Source organism: Pseudorca crassidens, chromosome 5, assembly GCF_039906515.1.
Source record: "Pseudorca crassidens isolate mPseCra1 chromosome 5, mPseCra1.hap1, whole genome shotgun sequence".
Classification (NCBI taxonomy): domain Eukaryota; kingdom Metazoa; phylum Chordata; class Mammalia; order Artiodactyla; family Delphinidae; genus Pseudorca; species Pseudorca crassidens.
The window spans coordinates 109663921-109686780 of NC_090300.1; the positions used below are offsets into that span (position 1 = coordinate 109663921).

At 34.8% G+C, this 22860-nt stretch overlaps 1 protein-coding gene across 1 annotated transcript in view; it reads right to left on the reverse strand.

Annotated features, from left to right (window-relative positions):
- The window catches only part of CHMP2B (charged multivesicular body protein 2B), a 29875-nt gene that overhangs the window by 5627 nt on the left and 1388 nt on the right, over positions 1–22860 (reverse strand). The window contains exons 2-3 of the mRNA XM_067739186.1: positions 8480–8571; positions 3431–3625 (exon numbers count right to left, since the gene is read on the reverse strand). Of these exons, the coding sequence (XP_067595287.1) occupies positions 3431–3625; positions 8480–8571 (287 nt within the window). The remainder of the gene's footprint in view (positions 1–3430; positions 3626–8479; positions 8572–22860) is intronic.

Here is a 22860-nt window from a genome sequence, read left to right on the forward strand (position 1 = left end):
AGGGAACACGGGTTCGTGCCCCGGTCCGGGAAGATCCCACATGCCGCGGAGTGGCTAGGCCCGTGAACCATGGCCGCTGAGCCTGCGCGTCCGGAGGCTGTGCTCCGCAACGGGAGAGGCCCGCGTACCGCAAAAAAAAAAAACACTGACAACATAAAATCCACTGCTATTCAAATGGGAAAACTACATTTGCCTATAATGTGGCAAGCAGGTAATGTCTAAATTAAAAAGAATTGTTTAATTTTTTCAAAAAATTTCAAAAGTTTTAATGTCTAAATTAAAGGATATACTAGCATACATATTTAACCTATTAATTCATTTTAAACCATGATTTCAAGAAATGTTCAAAACATTGAGTTTTGCAAAAATACATGAAAAGAATTCTCTTACATTTTATATTCACAACTACTTTTGTTAAAAGAAATTAATGCCACCTAGTAAGGCCAAAATATTTTATATATTATTATTATATATGTGTCTGTGTATATATTATATGTGTGTATTATATGAAATATGTCAGTTTCAAAGATACAAAGCAAACACAGTCTTTTATGCATGCTGCAGCCAAAGTAATCTTTGCAACTATGACACTGTACTCCCCCAACCCCCACCAGCCCACACATACCTAACTCTCCAGTGGCTTTGCATTGCTTTTAGTATTAAAAGCCAAATTCCATAATTGACCTGTGATACCAAGCACCATCTGAACTCTGATTAACAAGCCAGTCTCATTCTACACCACTGTCCTCTAGACACACTGATCTAACATTTCCTTAAATGTGCTATGTTTCCTCCTGCCACAGGACCTTTGCATATACTGTCCCTCACCTGGAATGCTCTTCTTTATTTGCTTTCACTATCAATACTTCAGATTTCAGTTTACATACAACTTCCTTAGGGAAGTAGTCCCTGACACCCTAGGTTAGAACAGATACCCCTGTTAAATCCTACTCACTATAGATTAAAATTTTATTTATTGGTGTAAATTACATTACTTTACTCGCAAATTACATTACTGTTACAAAAATATACTAAAAACAACAAGGATGCTGACAGTGATAATAGAGCAGCTAATGCCTATATATATTAGCTTTCTGTGTGCCAGGCACTGTTCTAAGCACTTTACGTACAATATTTAAAGTTAATTGACATTTAAACCTAACAAGTCTTTATGTGCTAGGTATTACCATTTCCCCTCCATTACAAATGGAAAATGAAGGTATAGGAAGGTGAAATAGCTTGCTAAGGTCACATAGCTACCAAGTGAGATCTGAACCCAAGTAATCTGACTCCAAAGCTTATGTTTTTAATCACTGCACTAAACTACATCTCAAACAGGCTGCCTTTTAAATAGACTTTAACCTATTACAGGTTAAGCCCTTGCCTGGTTTTGCTTTCCATTTCATCTCCATCACTTATTATAATTCCTACTTAGGGGACCTAAACAAATATTTCCTGAATTAATAAATTTCTGAGAAATTTAAGTGAAAACTAATTCATACATTGCTATATGGCAGGACCACATTAGGTACCTTTTCCTCCCCTGTCACCTGCAGAAAATTGCAAAATGAGTAGTCTTCCTCCTCAACATTATTGAAATGTTATCCAGTCCAGGTGTGTGATCTTCAGATATGACCTTTTCCTCAAATTAGACAGACATTTAGTTCTGTCAATTTGGTAAAACCAAAAAAGGAAAAAAAAGTTTTTGCCTTTAACTGTGTTTTTCACTGTAAGATGACTAAGATTCCTAGAGAGTAAAAACTAACAGAACGAAGGTATATTGAAATATTCTGTTTTTTTAAGGAACAAATGTGCCACTGTACATAAGATAGGCACATTCTATTTTCATGTGTTCTGCAGTCTAAAAGGCAATTATACTTGATCCTCATTATTTCTGGATTCCTTAGTTTTGAATTTGCCTACTCATTAAAATATATTTGTAACAAGTCAACACTTGCAGTACTTTTGTGCTCACTTGTGGACATGCGCAGAGCTGCAAAACATCTGAGTCACCCAACACACGTTTCCAGCTTTGTTCAAGCAAGGTGACACTCTGCCATCTTGACTCAGCACTAATACTGTAAATTAGTGTTTTCTTTGCTGTTTATTTTGTGCCTTTGGTTGGTTGAGGGTTAAAATGTACTGAAGTGTGGTCTAGCGTTTCTAAGTGCAAGAAGCCTGTGACGTGCCTTGGATCAAATGTGGAAAAATTGGAAAAAATACAAATGTGGAAAAAGTACATTTGTTAGATAAGCTTTTTTCAGGCATGAGTTACAGTGCTACTGACCATGAGTTCAATGTTAATGATCAACTATGATAAGTAAGGTGTCTTTCAACAGAAACATATAAAACAGGGTTAGGTATAGACTGGTTGACAAAAATTGTGATCAAAGGCTCACAGGAACCTAAGCCTGCATTTCCCCTAGGAGCAATGGTTTGATATTCCCTAATTCAGTATTCCTGACTTTATAGAACATAACTACTGCAAATAATGAGAATCAACTGTTATGTACTATTTTCCTAATATAAACCTGTACTTTCTCTCCTCTGTAACTTTTCTTCCTTTTGCTCTTCACATTCATATTCTTTCTTCCCTTTATTTAAAGCCTATTGATATTTAAGACGTAGGTCTTCTGCAAAGTCTTTCAGATCAAGTATGATTGCCTTTTAAACTGCAGAACACATGGAAATAGAATGTGTCCATCTTATGTACAGTAAGTACTATTCAGGGATCTGTGCAGTTTACTGAAACCTAGCATAGACTGATGTATAGTGAGTTTCCTTGTCAGACACATCTTAACCTCCTCCCATCTCCGACTGAACTATATAAGATCTGTGAGGGCAGAGCCTTTGTCTGGAATTTATGATTTCTCACAATTCTTAATATACATCAAAGAGCTCATTACTTATTAAATGTCTGAAAGGCTCACAGTCCTTTAAGGTCTATAGTAAAAACACTAATTTTTTTAATGTAAAGACTGTAAGTTAAACTTAAGTTCCTGATAAAAATTAACTGATAACTTCTTCTCACGATACTCATGTGTCCTTCTGACACATTCATGAAAATGAATCAAGAGAAAATTATTATTCAAATTATTATACCAAAACTTACGGCATAATGAAATAAGGCCAAAAATCTTAAAATGATGTTTTAAGTCAATTTTAAAAATTTAGAAGCTACATATAATCTTGCAACAGTGGAACTGCCCTGGAACAAAAATTTTTATATTAAAACAAATCAATAAAAAAATCTAGAAATATTTATCTGGATTATGTAGTATTATAACTCATTTTATTAAAAATTAGAAAGATTCTGTAACACATATATATCAGAGCGTGCTTTAAATTTAATTTGAATCTAATCTGAATACTGACATTTAAATATCTCAGATAAAATCATAAAGCTATGGATATAAAGGTTCCCACTTACTTTTGCTGTAGTAGACATTGCTCCTGCCATCTTCATCTGGGAGTTCATCACTTTTGTTTGTGTGGACATAGACGTGACTTTTGAACTTACAGCAAAAGTTCTTGTTTTCTGTTTCCTTAGATGTACAAGCTGTTTGGCTAAAACTCTGCAAGCTTCTTTATTACCAATCTTGGCCATTTTCTTAATTTCTAATTCCTAAGAGAGGAAATAAAAAGAGGGGAACAAAATCATTAAGGGGAAGTCCTCAATGATTTAAGAAGAATAGACTGAACATATACAGTATACCATTTCACCCTGATTATGAAAAAAGAAAGAGGCTAGTATAAAGTCACAGAAATAGTAATATGAGAGGGAAATTTATTCTACATGTCTACATGGAAAAGAGAGAACTAGTACCTTCATCCAGAAATACAAAACAAGTCTACAAAACAGTACTCACATAAAGCCCAGAAGAGAATTTAAAAACTCAACCCAAAAGCAGGTAGGAAAAAAAGGAAAAAAAAAAAAAATCAAAGAGTTGGTAGGAGATAGCAAAATAGAAGACCACAGTGGTATATTTAAAGCTAGTAATATAGACAATTATGTTAGGTGAAAAGATCCGTCTCCATCTCAAATAAAAGGCAGACTGTTATATTAGATAAGAACATAAAGGCAATTATATGCTATCTCAAGAAACCAAATTTAATTACCAAAACAAAGCTAAATACAGCTAAGTAAAAGGATAGAAGAATATATTCTATATAAATACTTACTAAAATCTGGAAATTTGGAGTGGTTACATTAACCAGATCAAAAAAACTTAACTTACCAGAATAAAAGGGGGCATTTCAATAATAATAAAGGAATTAATACATAAAGGTGTCAAAACAATCCTAAATGTGTATGCACCTAAAACAGTACTTCCAAATTTATGAAGCAAAAACTGATAGAACTGAAAGGCATAACAGACAAATACATAACTAGGATGAGGGGTATCAACAGCTCCTTTCTTATGTATATTGCTGTACTTGTTAGGACAAGTGGACAGAAAATCTGTAATGATACAGAAGATTTACAAAAACACTATCACCAACTTGACCTAAGCAACATTTACTAAAAGCTCCATCGCCAACAGCAGAATACTCACTCTTTGCAAGTGTACACTAAAAATAAAAATCACCAAAATATACCATATTCTGTAACAGAAAACAAGGCTCAACAAATATAAAAGGATTGAAATCATATGAGGTATGATCTCTAACTACAGTAAAATTAAACTAGAAAGCAGTAAGAAAAATATGAAAGGAAAAACAGAAGCAGATATCAAACAATGTGGTTTGAAATAAGTCATGGGTTAAAGAAAAAAATCAGAGGGGAAATGAGATAATATTTTAAATTAATAAAATGAAAATGCCCCATATCAAAACGTGTGAGCTGCAGTTAAAAAAAAATTCTTAGAAATGTATAGCATTAGAGCTTACATTAAAAAAATGAATATCTCGTCGGCTTCAAAATAGAGAAAGTAGAAAGAAGAGCAAATAAAACATAAAGTAAACAAAAGGAAGGAAATAATATAAACAAGAAATGTATGAACTAGGAAAGAAAAAAATACAGAAAAGTAATGAGATCAAAGGTTGTTTTTTTACAGGAAATTGATCAAATTGATAAACCATTAGCCAGTCAGAAGAGGGAAAAAAACCGAGACAGACAGAGAGAACACACAAACGATAAATATTGGGAATGTAAAGGGAGGCATCACTTTATATCCTAAAGATGTTAAAGAATAATAAAAAATAGTATAAACACGATGTCATTACCTTTTAAAATTTAGTAGAAATGGACAAATTACTTGACAGATGCACACTACCAAATCTCATTCAGAAAGGTAGATAGCGTGATCCATTCTATATCTATTTTCTAAAAATTGAAAATTTTAGAATTTAAAAATCTATCCACAAAGATAGATTTTTGTGTAGCTTAAAATCTATCCACAAAGAAAACTTCCCTCCCAATGGCTTTACTGATGAAACCTATCAAACATTTAAGAAAGAAATACACAAACCCTTCCAGTAAATGAAACAGTAAGGCACACTTGCCAATTCATGCTTTAAGGTCAGCAGTACTCTGACGTCAAAACCACATAAAGACACTATACAAAAAGATAACTACAAATTAACAGCTTTTATGAACAGAGATGCTAATATTCTTATGAAAATTTCAGCAAATAGAAATAAAAGTATTTTTAAAAAATTCATCATTACCAATGAAGTTTATCCCAGTAGCAAAAGCTTGATTCAGCTTTGGAATTCATCAATGACATAATTCACTATACTAACAGACTAAAGAAGAAGAACTACATAATCATCATCTCAACAGATGCAAAAAAAAAAAAAAAAAAAAGCAGCACTTGACAAAATTAATTCCTGATAAAAACTCTCAACAAACTAGATACAAAAGGAACTTCCTCAACCTGAGAAAGGGCCTCTACAAAAAGCCTACAGTTAATATCATACTTAATGATGAAAGACTGAATGTCTTCCCCTAAAATCAGTAAAAAGAGGTTATAAACCACTTTTAACATTGGAAGTCCTGGCCAGTGTAATAAGGTATAAAAAAAAAAAAAGCATTAAGATTGAAAAGGAAGATGAAAAATTTTATTTACACAGATGACATGACTGTCTATGTAGAAAGAGATAATAAAATAGAACAGAATCCACAAACAGGTTACTAGAATAAGTGAGTTTAGGAAGGTTACAGGATAAAAGATCAATATACAAAAAAATGAATGTATTTCTAAATACCAGCAACACAAAATCAGAAATCTGATGAAAGAAGCACAGGATTAGTATAATTACAAGTACAAATACTGCTGAGAAAAATTTTAATCTAAATAAATAGAGAGATATAGCATGCTCATGGGTTGAAAGATTAACATTGTTAAGATGCCAAATTGGTTCAATGTAATCCCAATCAAAGTCTGATCCTTTTTTGTAGAAATTGACAAATTTACTTTAAAGTTCATAGGGAAATACAAAGCACCTAAAATAGCCAAAACAATTTTAAAAAGAAGCACAAAACTTAAGGGTTAATGCTATACAACTTTAAGACTTAATTATTAAGTGTTAGTAAAAACAGTGTGGTATTGGCTTAAAAATAGTTATATAGTAAAGCAATTATACTCTAATAAAGATGTTAAAAAAAAAAGAATAGTCATATAGGTCAATGGAAGAGCATAGAGTCAAGAATGAGGCCCACGTGTATTTGAACAAATGATTTTCCGCAAAGATGACAAGGTATTTGAATAGGGAAAGATGTCACCAACAAATGATGATGGAGCAACTGAATATCCAAATGCAAAACATGAACCTCTACCCTTACCTGACAACACAGTAAAATTTAATTCAGTAAGATTCACAGTCCTAAATGTAAGAACTGAAATTATAATACTTCTAGAAGAAAATCTCAGAGAAAATATTAGTGACTTAGGGTTAAGCAAAGATTTCTTAGATAGGACACTAAAAGTACTAAATCACGGAAGAAAAAAAATAAATAAATTTCACTTGATCAAAATAAAAATCTTCTGTTCCTCAAAAGACACTCTTAGGGAAATAAAGGACCAAGCCAAGAACTGGAAAAAATAACTGCAAAACATATATTCAGTAAAGCACTTGCACTCAGAATATATAAAGAACTCTCACAACTAAATAATTAGAAAACTTGATGAAAAAAATAGGTAAAATATTTCAATAGACACTTTGGCAAAGAAAATATTTAAATGGTGAACAGGCACATGAAAAGATGCTGAACATCATTAGTGATTAGGGAAATGCAATTTAAAATGACAATCTACTAAACACCACTAGAATGGCTAAAATATGAAGACTGTAAACTCCAACTATTGGCTGGGATGTGAAACAATTTTATTCTCATATATAACTGGTGGGAACAGAAAATATTATAGTTATATATATACTCTCATATATAACTGGTGGGAACAACAACTTTAAAAAATTATTTAGCATTCGTATACAGTCAAACATACATTTAACCTGTGATCTACCAAGCAATCCCACCCCTAGGAAACATATGTTCAAACAAAGACTTCAACTGAATGTTTATAACAACCTTTATCAAAATAGCTGAAACCTGGAAATAACCCAAATGTCCACTGGTTGGTGAATGGGATAGACAAACTGTGAAATGTCCACACAATGAAATAATATTCATCAATAAAAAGGAGTTAGTATTCATACATGTAACAACACTGATTAATCTCAAAATAATTATGAATGAAAGAAGCCATATAAAAATGAATTCACTTTATGATTCCATCTATATAAAATTCTAGGAAATGTAAACTAATCTACAATGACAGATCAGTGTTGCCTAACTATGGAGGGAAACAGGGAGGGATGGGTAGAAGGGACTACAAAGGGAAAAAGGAAACTTTTGGTGATGATGGATATGTTCATTATCTTGACTGTAGTAATGGTTTCATGAGTTAATACATATGTTAAAATGTATCAAATTGTATGCTTTAAAAATGTACAGTCAACTGCATGTCAAGTATACCTCAAACATGCTGGTTTTAAAAAATATTTTAAGCAATATACATTTAAAAGCATAACATAAAAATACAGAAAGATAACCAATCTATTAAAAAAGTACATTTACTATCACAGACCCAATAACAGTTAAAATATCAAGTAAGACACCTATGAGTTAACATAATTATTTTCTTGTAACACTCTCTTGTTTTCTAGGACTATTTTATCTTTGCTGTTAACTGACAAGAAGGTGGCTGCTTTAAGCAGTATTTCTTCCTAGGCATTCATGTCTTTCACAAACTGAAGAATATAATCAGCAGAATACACAGAATCCTGATAAAAGTCAGCAGAATGACACAGTAAACAAAGGTAAGGAGAAATTGCAGGAAGACGTTAAACGTCATTTCTTAGTAAAGTAAATCACTTACCACCTGTCGTGTCTTTTTCCTAGTTAGCTAATTATTCCAACACTGATTTCTAAATTTGTTTGAAAAGTTAAACTGAAATTTAATGTTTTACTTACCAGCTGTTTTTCTTGTTTCTCTAAAGCTGCTCGATCTCTGATTATAGCCCTCTGTGTTCCTCGTAACTCTCGATTCTGTTCCTTTATTACATCTAAGGGAACCACAAAAGAAACCTAAATGTATGAGCTGTAAAATCTTCTTCAATACCATTTAAAATACTGGACTCAGAAACCTCAATTAAAAAAAAAAAAAAACCAACCTTAAATTACAAGATGTTAATTTTTTTTGTTTCAATTCAATATACTAAAAATTAATCAAATGTTAAAACAAATTATAAATATCGATTATATAAAAAAGTACAGAAGTGCAAATATGCTATAGTTTAGCCAAAAGTATATATAAATCACAGTAAAATACTCCCTTAGAGAACTGATTATTATACAATGTTTTATATGGCATATATATATATGTTATATGCATACACACATGCACACACACACACGTGCACACACACACACATGCACACACACACACCCTTCTTATCTCTCCTTACTCCAGTATTACATGAAATTCCAAGAAGGAAGACAAGCAATGTGTTTATTAAATCTTTTTTTTCTACACTAAGTCATCATAACAGAGTGAAGCAGCCGACCTTCCAATGAAGCAGACCTGGATTTGAATCGCACCTCTGCCACTTGATAATTATATGATGATACCTTGCAAAGTTAGTTAACACTCTAAACCTCAGGTTTCTTACAAAATTAGGATTGTTGTTAAGGAGTAAATAACATACACAATGCCCTGATATATTGGAAGTGTCCAGTCATTGTTAATGTCTTTCTCATTTATCTCAATTCATCTGGATCCACCGGTCTCACCTTTTTGTTTAAAAGATTGTTTTTTGATGTGGACCATTTTTAAAGTCTTTATTGAATTTGTTACAATATTGCTTCTGTTTTATGTTTTGGTTTTTTGGCTGTGAGGCACATGGGATCTTAGCTCCCCGAGCAGGGGTCGAACCCACACCCCCTGCATTGGAAGGCGAAGTCTTAACCACTGGACTGCCAGGGAAGTCCTAGCCTTACCTTTTGAAGAATTAAAATATTAGTCTGAGACTGACAATCATTTGGGTTAACTGTTACTAAATAGTGATTTCTTCAAAGGATCACAGATATGGATAGTAATGCTTGCCAAAACTGTTCCCTCATTGTCAGGAATCTTGCTAAGTGCTTACATACAGTATACAGTATAATGTTCACAATAATGCCATGGAGTTGTTTTTTTCTATTATTTTATATATATGAGAAAACTAAGTGTTAGTAAGTTTAAATAATGTGCCCAAGGAATCCAAGTGTTGTCTCCTGAATCAGTGATCTTAATCATTTCACTAGAGTACCTTTTTAGTAAAGAGGTAGATTTAAAACCACCACCACCACAATAGAAAGAATAGTCTCTTCATCAAATGGCACTGGGAAAACTAGATATCCACATGACACACACACACACAAAGAAATTGGACCCCTACCTCACGCCATATTTAAAAATTAACTCATAAAAGATTAATGACCCAAATATAAGAGCTAAAATCATAAAACTCAGAAGAAAACACAGGAGAAAATCTACATGATTTGCGATTTGGCAACTGATTCTTAGATATGACACTAAAAGCACAAGCAGCAAAAGAAAAAAATAGATAAACTGGACTTCATGAAAATTAAAAACTGTGATTAAAGGACATTACCAAATGAAAAGACAGTGTGGAAAATGGGAGGAAATATGGGCTTCCCTAGTGGCGCAGTGTTTGAGAGTCTGCCTGCCAATGCAGGGGACACGGGTTCGGGCCTTTGTCCGGGAAGATCTCACATGCTGCGGAGCGGCTGGGCCCGTGAGCCACGGCCACTGAGCCTGTGCGTCCGGAGCCTGTGCTCCGCAACGGGAGAGGCCACAGCAGTTAGAGGCCCGCGTACCACAAAAAAAAAAAAAAGAAAAAAGAAAAAAAGAAAATGGGAGGAAATATATGTAAATTATATATGAGTCTAGTATCCAGAATATATAAAAAACTCTGATAGCTCAAAAACAAAAGACAAACAACTCAATAAATGAGTGAAGGCCTTGAATAGACATTTCTCCAAAGATACACAAATGGCCAATAAACACTTGGAAAAGATGCAAAATATCATTAGTCATTAGGAAAACCAGATACCACTTCACATCTGCCAAAATCGCTATAATCAAAAAAAGGAAAATAAGTGTTGATCTGCCAGTAGGAATGTAAATTATTTCAGCCACTGTGGATAACAGTTGGGTGGTTCCTCAAAAAGTTAAACATAAAATTACCAAATCACCTCACAATTCCCCTCGTAGGTATTCACCCAAAAGAACTGAAACAAGTACCTAAACAAATACTCTCTACACAAATGCAGCACTATTTACAATAGTCAAAAGGTGGAAACAACCCAAATGTCCGTGAACTGATGAATTGATAAACAAACTGTGGTATATACATATAATATAATGGAATATTGTTCAGTTATTTAAAAAAATGAAGTACTGATACATAGTGCAACATGGATAAACCTCAAAAGCGTGCTAAGTGAAAGAAGCCAGTTACAAATGGTCTTTTATGATTACACTCATATGCAATATCCAGAATAGGTCCACAAAGACAGAAAGCAGATTGATAGTTGCCAGGAGTTGGAGAGGGGGGATGGATGAGTCACTACTTAATGGATATAAGGTTTTATTCTAAAGTGATGAAAATGGTTTGGAACTAGAGATCATGGTTATACACCATTGTGAATGTACTAAATGCTACAGACCTGTTCACTCTAAAATGATTAATGTCATGTGACTTTCATCTCAATTAAAACAGCAGCAAAGCCAGCAACCGTTATCCTTTCTAGTGATGGAGCATCACAACTTATATTCTATACATTTCTGTTTTAATGATACTTTACTCAGAATACAAATAACGAATTACACTGAGTAATAGGCACCATACTAAGTGCTTCACAACAACCCCCAAAGGTAGGTACTATTATCTCACTTGTTTCAGAGGGGGTAATTGATATTTGGTGAGGTAATCTGCCCCAGGGAGAAAAAGTGGTAGGATTCACATACAGCCATTCTGATTCCAAGGCCTCTGATTTTAAATATGCTATTACACTGTGAAGCTTTTAGGAAAACAAAAAGTAAAGTTATCAGAGACATAATCCTTATAAATATAGATCCATATCAATAAAAATACTGTTAAAACAGAATGAAAAACATTTCATGTTATTATATAGAATATAACTAATCAACTACAATGACTTTCTGAATAAAAGTTAAAATAAGATGCCAGAGCTCCTATATCCTACATACAAGACATCTATTTCTCCTCCTTTTCTTACGCTGTCTCTCAATGAAGTTATATTGGTGGACATCTCATGCTCAGGATTTACTAAGAACACATTCTATATGTTCCTTAAATATAAGAATATGAAACCATAAAATATCTATATGGGAGGAGAAAAGAGAGGGAGCTCTCTCCCTCCACCAACTTTCTTCTGGATGGGAAACATGTTTCATTTAAAAAAGAGGGAAGGAGATATTCTACAGACAAATATATCTGGGAAATGTTCAAGTTGGAAAAAAAAATAAACCGATTTCTTTGCTTCAAGGCTTCTAAGAACATTTAACATAAGAATATACACTGTCAATCTTTAAGGGGAGAATATGTGATAGATTGTTTCCCAAATTTATTAAGCCAAGGATCCCTTTTGAGAAATCTCTATTAAAATTTCTCAGATACAAATGTTTCATGGAGCATTGGTTGGGATCTTATTCTAAAATAACATGCCTTATTAGTTTGCTAGGGCTATCATAACAAACACCACAGACTGAGTGCTTAAACAACAGAAATTTGTTTTCTCCTAGTTCTGGAGGCTGTAAATCCAAGATTAAGGTGCTGGCTGGGTTGGTTTTTCCTGAGCCCTCTCTCCTTGGCATGCAGATGTCCACCTTCTTGCTGTGTCCTCACATGGCCTTTTATCTGTGTGTGCCCATCCCTGGTATCTCTTCCTCTTCTTATAGGGACATCAGTCCTATTGGATTAGGGCTCCACCCTCATGATCTCATTTAACCTTAATAATCTCCCTAAAGACCCTATCTCCAAATACAGTCACATCAGGAGTTGGGGCTTCAACATACCAATTTTAAGGGGACATAATTAGGTCCACAACACATGATATTTTTTCCTCTGACATCTACAGATTCATACTAAACAAAATAACAAAGAAAGCGCTCATTTCCCCTTTCAAAACAGTCATTAGCCTTTTCATCCTCAACATTTAAACCCTCCAAATTTTTATCTTTTGGTCTTAGTTCCCTATTTTGCCAAAGGCAATGGATTGGTATGAAAACATTCACCACTTATCCTACTATTTCAATAGAAAATATGCCCTAAATTTAAAACTATGAAATTACAAATGAACTTTTAGAGTACAGCCCCTTTGTATACTAAAAACTCCCTGAACTCAACTAGGATAAGATGAAATATTAAAATAATGATGACGGTCTCCTAAAGTTACAAAAGTACTGGGCTGAAAGAGAAGTCACTGTATTGATAAGTTGAATAGTGACCAGGTAATTGGCACAGTGCAAAGCACTGTGAAACACTACTGAAAGCCTTGACTGCTAAGATTAGAATGTTATCCACATACATTTGTTTCATTAGTTGGGTGGCATAATGAAAAATACATTATTTGGTCTTTGGCTTGAGTTCCTGGCACAAAGGTCCTAAAACCCTTAGAATTTCCTGAGTGATAGAAACATCTTTTGACTCAGAGAGGGGTACACCTAGATAGCTTCAGGATGGGGCTGGTTACCAGAAAGTCCAAATATTTGATTAGAAGGTGGGCAATTTCAGCCCCATCCCTCAGGGGAGGGGAGTGGGGCCAGAGGTTGGGTTATAATAACTCTTAAACAAAGAGATTGGAAGAGCTTCTGGGTTCGTGAACATATTGATGTTCTGGGAAGGTAACATGTCCAGAGAGGGCAGAGAAGCTCTGAGCTGCACCCCTCACCCCACCCCCCCTGCATAATAACTTGCTTCCGTTTGGCTGTTCCTGAGTTGCATCCTTATAATAAAATGGTAATACTAAGTAAAGCACTTTCCTGAGTTATGAGTTGTTCTAGTGAATTACCAAACCTGAAGAGGGAGTTGTGGTGACACTAGAATTTATAGCTGGTCGGTCAGAAGTACTGGTGGTAATCTAGGACTGTGACTGGCCTCTTAAGTGAGGACAGTCTTGTGGACAGAGCCCTTAACCTGTGGTGTGGGGTCTGTGCTAACTCTAGACAGTTAGTGTTAATATTGAACTGAACTGCTGGAGACACCCAGCTGGTGTCAGAGAATCAGAGTAAAGAACAGATATAGCCATCTTTCTTGAAAAACAAGTAGGACATGAAATTTTAACAAAACATAATTTAAATAGTTTGACTTCACTTTTCTTAATTTTATGGAACTATGTGTACCATAACTGTCACTGTATATAAGAGAAGGAAAATAAAGAAAATTAACTACTGCATATTCCACAGCCTATTGTTAATAGACCTACTAATATTTAAACAGTTCTAGGCTATAAACCAAGAGCATCTAATGTTATACTAAAACAGAGTCATAACACTTTAAACCATATTAAGGTAAGTAGGAAAAGACAGTAAAATATTTTTTCATATGAGATGACAGGTATATCTTATAAAACAAATTACTCTTTAATTTTCTTTAAAAACAATCCCTACACTAAACCCCCAGTTGGTCTTCTAGATAATTCAGAAGGAATAACATGAGAAAGATTCTGAGACAATTTTAATGTTTTTAAGGCCAAGTTTATCTCCAATCATATTTATTTCTTAGTAGGTCTGATTGATTCCTAAGATTACAAGCTCTTTAAGAGCAAGGAACACATTTTATTTTATTTACCTATCTGTATTCCCATTTTACTTCGTGTCAACAACTATACCAATATATTAGTTAACGGTAATCTAAGGCAGCACGAACATATATATCAAAATGTAAAAGGATTTGCCTTATAGTCATAATTTAACACATTTCTTTAAAAATGTATAATAAAATCTATTGGTTATCAAGAAAGATGGCTGATAATTTAACAAATTATCATAGTAAGATCTGAACTATGATAGATACCTTTCTACGATGGAAAAATGTAACACTGAAATAATCAGATGTTTCTAATTTTTTGCTGTCCCCTTTTCTCCTTCTGAGTTATGACCATGACAGAAATATGTGCAGGTACTGCTGACCTAGGAGAGACGGAGCACTTGGCTTTGCCTAACCTGTGCTTCCCTGTCCATCCCGTTTCCTCCTCTAGTAAAGATCACTCCCTGAACTCTCATATGCCAGCACTTCTTCTACCTCGTGGGGCACTGTGAAGTGTTTCGTAACAGGTGGCTATAGGGAACTTGCACAATGTGAAAATACATGGGAGTGCCTGTGGCGTGCTCTCTCTGTTACCATTTGGTGAGGTCCAGAGGGTCTGGGAACTCCCCCACCCACCACCCTCTCCTCACCCACACCCAGCACAACACTGAGAAAAAGCCACTCAGGCCCGCTCCACTCTGGGAACTAAAGCCTGTCTCAAGCCTTTCAGGCTCTTTTTAACTGAACAAAAGAAGGCATGTATACATAGAGTGATAAGATCACTGATGCAAATTTTGGACTTAAGAAGATACAGACAGAAAAGCTCATTCTGTACTCTTTGGTTCTGAGCCAATAAGGCCTATCTGCTTACAGAAAAAAGAAAGAAAAAAGCCAAAAAATAAAATCTAAAAGAGCCTCTCATGTGGTCTAGCTCACTAGAATTCTCTACTGGGATTTGAGGCCAAGGCCCAACTTGAACTATGGCTGTCCTTCTAGACCCTGCTCATTTACATGCTATTTGCATATCTGAGGCTTAAAGCAAAAAGTGGTTACCGACTGCAAATACAGACATTCATTAATTTGTGAGTAATATCCTCTAAAGTGCCTATCATTTGAGAAAAGGGAGGGGGCCTGTCTCAAGCTTTCCGGATAGTTCAGGATTACTGCCCCACGAGCACTAAGGCACAACTCACCAACTGTACCACTCAGCTGGATTCAAGCTGCTCTCTTAGACAGCATCCGCGTACCATGTACTGGGTTTGCCACTTTACTATAAGGTCATGATGGACTTTTTAATCTAATATATTTTTTCTGCTTTTAAATGTATTTCTTCAGAGAAAAATCATTTTGATTTATGCAACTTTATTGCCTACCAATTACCCTGAATCTAATGATCACATGGGTTGAGAAAGGAGCACAAAATGCTCCCACATCCTGCTTTACCATCTCCATTAACTGGGTTTTGGAAATCAAGATCCAAGAGGAAAGTGAGCTTCCTCTTCAGATTTCATGTGCAAGCTCTGCAAGCTAGTATCAATGGAAATAGTGGGTACTCTGGCACTGGTATAGTGGGACAATGGATATTAGATAAACCCTGATCGTGGTTATGAACAGAAGAGCTGGGAGTGTGAGTTCAGCTAAAGCAGTCATGGTGGAGCTCACCAATGAACAATAAAGGGGGATGGGGGTCCTGGCCATTTGGGGCTATACCATTTTCTTAGGTTGATGAGGAGAAAAAAACTGCAAAAATGCTCCAAACTCAAAGGTTAAGGGGTAAGAAACAAATACTAAAGGCCAGTAACCAGAAAATACCAGCTCTAAAAGCCAAATTTACTCAGAGGCAGAAGGACAATGAGAGAGTGGGTGAGGAGAAATCAGAATTTGATATGCAAAGCAAACTTGTTTCTCAGGCTTTGGACATGATATATGAGAAATCAGGGAGAAAAGGTATCAGCTTAATTAACCAGTTTTAAACACATGAAAAAGAAAAAATAAAAACAAAAATAAATAAACTGTAGGAAACAGAAAGGACAGTAGAGAATCACGCCAACAGCTTTACTCTATACATAGATCCACTTAAGAACAAGGTTGAAGTTGAAAAACTCAGCAGGACTCACTTGGGAGGAAGAGGTAGAACACTAAGAAGAGAATAGGAGTCCAGCCCTAAGGTAGGATAAAAGGAAGCAATAAGGAATGTTTTTCCCCCCACCAGTAAAGTCTCAAAAGTCACTCAAGCCCTGAGGAATTCACTGAAATGAATTTGTTCATTATTATTAAAATATCAGTGTTTTCAAGAGCTGAAGGAAGGTTTTGAGATGTCAGCTGTTGGCACATCTTTGGGTCTTATGTGGTTCTCAAAGACACAGCCTTTGGCATCATCATCAATAACAGCTTCAGAAAACTGTCAAAGGGCAGTTTTCAGCTTAGATAAGTAAGGGAATGAGGGAATGACCCTTTGAAAGAACAGTCTCACAGATATATGGATGGACTTGAAGGTAGAAAAATGGTAGCATGAAAAGAAATACCAGTCTTTGGTATCATGCTTGGGATGGAGAAATACAGAGGAAAGATATTTTCCTACAGAAATATCTGTTCCTAGGCTTCTGAAAGGGCCTCCTGCCTTGCTGTTCTCTATGCCTAGGAGGTTCACGTACCAGATCATCACATGACTATTTCTTCTCAACATTCTGTTTTTCCCTCAAATGCCACATAAGTAGGGAAATCTTTTTTCATCACTCAGGTAACCACTCTCCCACACACACAAACAACAACAACAAAAACAGCAATAATGGATTTGGGGGGGGGGGCAATAGAGGAAATTTTGAATTTCATTCCATATTAAATAATGTTATTGTATACTATTAAATTTTTTGAGAGTCATCATGGCATGTGGTTATATAGGTGAACATCCTATTTTTGGAAAATATTTGGTGGACTATTCAGAGATAGTTTCATTATGTCTATAACTTACCCTAAATAGTTCAACAAGAACCCACATGTGTGTATATAAGTACATATAAAGACATACAAACATAGAGGAGGGAGAGAGAGAGCAAATGTGGCATAATGTTAATAACTGGTGCATTTAGGCAATGCGAAAATGGGTGTTCATTGAATACTGTCACTTCAACTTTTCTGTAGATTTGAAATTGTTCAAAATAAAAAGAGAATAGTCTACATTCCTAAAAATAAACACATAAATAAATAAAAGTATGAAAAATTTTTGCCCAGAAAAATGCTCAGAAGAGAGAATGGTGCTCCTGAATTCCTTATTCAATTATTTTTCTTTGGTGTGCCAAGAATTTAGGGACCAAACAGAAAGTAATTTGAGTTTTTAAATATTCATAATAATAATCACTCTGGGAACACACAACACGCTAGGAAAGATCTGGGTACTTACTGTAGGTAGCACCATAAGAATTTTGTATTTTACTTGGAAGAAAGCAGAATGTTTCTGAAGGGGATCTAATTTATATAGATGGTAAATTTTATTCCTTCTTGTGCTATAAAAAATGTGGCATCACAACTGACTCTTGACAGATTTATCCAACTTAGTCAAAACTTCTCAGGTTCTGAACTCTGGAAAACTAGCATACATGGATACCACCCCAATGAGGCAAAACCCAAGAAGCTTTGTTCCTCTACTGTCAGTAACATTACTCAAATTATCTCTAAACTTGTACTAAGGTTCGAGGTGAGTGGCGATAATATGGATGTAGATTATAGTAAGCTCTGGATACTGGAAACACAACTTTTGGTTAGTAAATGCTACTATTTTGGAATTTACTCTCTAAATTCTAAACTGCTGCAGCTATTTTCATTTATGCTGAAGACTCTCTGCAACCTTGCAAATGTGGAATGAAGGAAAAACTTAGAAAAAGCATAATCCAACTTTGGAAGTGCGTGAGGATCTACTTTGATTCTGGCGAATGCAAATCGGGAAGCAGATGGGAATTCTATGCAAAAAGTCATCATAATTTAAAATATGTCAGCGTGAGAAAGAGTATGGTATATGCAGATGAATGTGAGAAGTGTTCTTGGAGAGTAAAATGAAATGGCTAGAAAGGAAGACAAGGACCAGATCAAGCAGGGCCATACATACCTTATTAAAGGGCATTCACTTGATCCTTTTAGTGCTAGAGACTCAATAAATGGATATATACCTAGGAGTAGCATAGTAAGATTTGGATTTCATATATATCAATCACACAGGCAACTTTGTATTGAGTTGGCCAAAAAGTGTCTTTGGTTTTTCCGTAAAAATAAAAGACACATTTTTCATTTTCACCGAGAACTTTATTGAACAACGTATTCACCATTTTGTTCCACTACTTTCTGCCATTTTTCAGGCAACTTCATAATTCCATCTTCCCAAAACTTTTTATTTTTTTGAGAAAAGAACTGTTCCAGGTGCCTTTTACAGTCTTCCAGGGAGTTGAAATTTTTTCCATTAAGAGAATTTTGTAAAGACCGAAATAAATGGAAATCCGAAGGTGAAATGTCTGATGAATACAGCGGATGAATCAGAACTTCCCAGCCAAGCTGTAACAGTTTTTGCCTGGTCATCAAAGTAACATGCAGTCTAGCGTTATCTTGATAGAAGATTATGCGTTTTCTGTTGACTAATTCTGGATGCTTCTTGTGGAGTGCTGCTTTCAGTTAAGTCTAATTGGGAGCAGCACTTGTGGGGATTAATCGTTTGGTTTTCTGGAAGGAGCTCATAACAGAGGACTCCCTTCCAATCCCACCATATACACATCACCTTCTTCGATGAAGACCGACCTTTGGTGTGGTTGGTGGTGGTTCATTTCGCTTGCCCCATGATCTCTTCCGTTCCAGTAGCCAATCACATGCAGAAATACAGTCAAGAAGTTTTTTTTCATTAAACTTATGTGGAACCCAAACATCAAAGTGATTCACATAACCAAGCTGGGGCAATGGATTTTCAGCGCTTGATTTGGATATTTTGAGTATGTTGGCTATCTCACAAGTGGTATAACATTGATTGTTCTCAATTAATGTCTCAATTTGATCCCTATCAACTTCAACTGGTCTACCGGACCGTGGAGCACCGTCCAGCAAGAAATCTCCAGCAGGAAACTTCGCAAACCACTTTTGACACGTTCGATCAGTCACAGCACCTTCTCTATACACTGCACAAATCATTTTTTGCATTTCAGTTGCGTTTTTACTTTTCTTGAAATAATAAAACATAATATGCCGAAAATGTTTTTTCTTCCATCTTCAATATTAAAATGGCTACACAAAAATTCACCAACTTTGAGTTGTAAGTAAAAGTAAGTAAGTAAAAAGTAAGTAAGTAAAAGTAAAAAGTAAGTCTTTTTTTTAAATGCACGCTGATATGACAGCCATTACACACAATCTAACAAAATTGTTTTGAATGAAGTTAAAGACAACTAAGTGCTACTAGAGCCATCTTACAGAAAAAGACAAACAAACCTTTTGGCCAACCCAACAGATGAATGATTTAAAGGCTATGAAGTTATAGGAAGGAAACACAGAAAAGTGATGTAGTAAAGTGTAAGATAAATGGGATCTGAATAAGAGCAAGGAAGATCATATGTGCCAAACATTTAAGAGGCATAAGGGACAGGACTTGGTAATTAATTGAAGGTACAGGGCAAAATCAAGAAGTGCCAAACACTAGAAGAGGAGAACCCAGTAAAGGAACTGACTTGAAGGAGATGGTGATGAATTCTGTTTGGGATCTGTTTTAATTTGAGGTATTTGGGACATCAAGGTGGAGATACTTAGCAAACTATTGGATATATTGGTCTGAAACTCAGAAAAATATATCTAGAGATACACAATTGGGATCCATCAGCACTTGGGTTATATCTAAAATAATAAGAGTTTAGATAAGATCATGTAGGGAGAGAATGTACAATTAGAATAGTGGTAGTTCAAGATGGAACCAAGAAAAATACTAACATTTAAAGGGCAGGTTCAAATAAGAAAGGAAGAAAGGAGGAGAGAAAAGGAAGAAAGGAGGGAGGAAAGAAGGAAGGAAGAAAGAAAGGAAAAATGAAAGAAAAACATAAAAGGAAAAAGAAAAAGAGTAGTCAGAAAAATTTGAGGAAAATTAAGACAGTGTTACGTCACGCGAGCTGAAAGAAAATTTCAAGGAAGAAATTATTGTCAAAATCAAATGCAAAGCATAAGCCCAAGAGACGATCACTAAAAAATGACCACTGGATTTGGTGATCTAGAAGTCATTGATGATCTTAGCAAGATCTCATTCATTACATGAGATGTAAAACAAACTGCTGTACAATGGGGGGCATCAGAGAAGTAAAGAAGTGAAGATAGGAGACACCACCACTCCTTCGAGAGGTTTCGATGAAGAGCAAAAAGAGACTGGAAAATACTTCCTAAGAAAATGCTGGGTTAAGGGAGAGTCAGGAAAAGGAGGGTTGTTTCCAGTTCTACCACCATTAGAAATTAAAGTTCTAATACTAACTCTGAGAGAAAAGAGTCTGCCTCACAGACAAAAGGTAGGTGTACATGGTACCTACCAAAAGCTGAGAATTCCATGTACTTAGCAAGAACAGCAAAATTAAACTGTGCCACAGGCCCTCCAATAAGAAGAAATAACAATGATAATACCCAAAGAGATGAGGTCCTGGCTCTGCTGTAGGCCCGTACCCAAGTGAATTTAGTAGCTGTGTGATCTTGGGCAAGTTACTTAGTCCTTTGCCTCTCAGTTTCCTCATCTATAAAGTGGGGATAATAATAGTACTTATAGGTTTTGTAAGAATTAGATAAGATACTGATACAAAATGCTAACAGTGCTGGCTTAGAGTAATACCTCAAATTTGTCTTTGGTCAGGATAACAGACAAAAAGTATATAGTGCCTAAAGAACTTCACTTTTTAAGAGGCATATTTAGTTGTGCATTCATGACAAGTCCTCATGGCATCCTGATTCACAGGTTCATAATTAGCTTCAATAAATAGGTCACCATTAGTCCACTTAGGAAAAAAACAAAAGAAAAACAAAAAACAAAAAAACACTGTAGATAAACACATTGCCATATATACGCCTTATATATATATGTGTGTATAACTTATAAATCAGTAAAAGTACTCAACTGTAATTTCAAATTCAAAAGAATCTCTTCTTTAGCACTGAGGTACAATTCTCATTAATTTTTGTAACAAAGTATACACTGCAGAGACTTGTTCATCTTTATGTCAAAAATGAATTAAACATAACTCTGGATAGTAATAAGTGCTCTAATGTTGTCTCCCTTTTTAATTTACATGTGCAGTATTCTTTAATGATATAGTATGCAACTCTTCTAGCCAATCCAAAGAGACAAAAAGATTCAATTATTCTCCAGCTCTATAAGCAGTTACATATTTTCTTTTATATCAGAATTTATTATTGCTGAAACAGATAAAAAGACAGCATACAGTAAAAGATCTTGTGATCAATAATCAACGAGTCTAAGGATCTGGGAGAAATGCATAAGAATACATTTAATTTCATAATATATAGCCTCATTATTGCTAAGAAGAATGCTGTCACCTTTTAAACAAAACACCTGATTTTTGATAAAACAAAGAATAAAAACATCAGTAAATATCTAGATCAAAATAATGAAAGTACAGGTCGACAGTTAAGATGTCATTAAGTGATCTGAACTGACATGATAATTTAAGAAAACATCAAGTATGCAGTTTGGTAGTTATAGTAAATGTACACAGTAGCCAAATTTATATTCAGAAATTTCATACACAGATCTTTAAGACAGTAGTATAGTTCCTGCCAAAAGTCCTTAGGATCTTTTTCTCGCAAATAAGTGTATTTAGCAAAAACATTATTTCTTGGATGAATTAACCCAACTTCAAATAAATATACAGTTAAACACCCTCACTGCACATCCTCATTGTCTTTATTTTTTCTGCTCTATACTTCAAGTACAATAATCCCTAGATTGCCAAAAGCACCAGGAAGCACAGCACTAAAAATATAGAACTGATATTTATGTCTTTGTAAATATTTTACAGATATCAAGCAATTAAAGCTAGGCTGTTTGGCTTATAACGTTAATTTTTAAAATTTAATTTGTAACATCACAGTAAGAAAGATGCAACCCTTTTCCTCTGTTTAGTAAATTCTCACTCTATAAAACTGAAACAAAAAAAATGAACCTTTTTTTCCCCTGGAGTACTATACAATGACTGAAAATCATATTACTGGTACTGAAACACTGAAAAACTAAAGTGCCATGCTAAAGATTAAATAGGATTCTCAGGTAAAACACACATAAAACTCATTTCACATAATTGTATTACTTCCTATTCCAACTTGGTAGTTATTTCAGGTGTTGTAAGTGGTATTTCTCAGTTAATAAAAGGTCAATTTCACCCACTCAGAATAAGCAAAAATATTATTATGCTCTGTGATAAATTAGGGGTAAAATGACATTATTAAAGGGTAGGGTGGCAGGGTAAAGATGATGTTTTTGTCATCCTCCACAAAATAATTGTG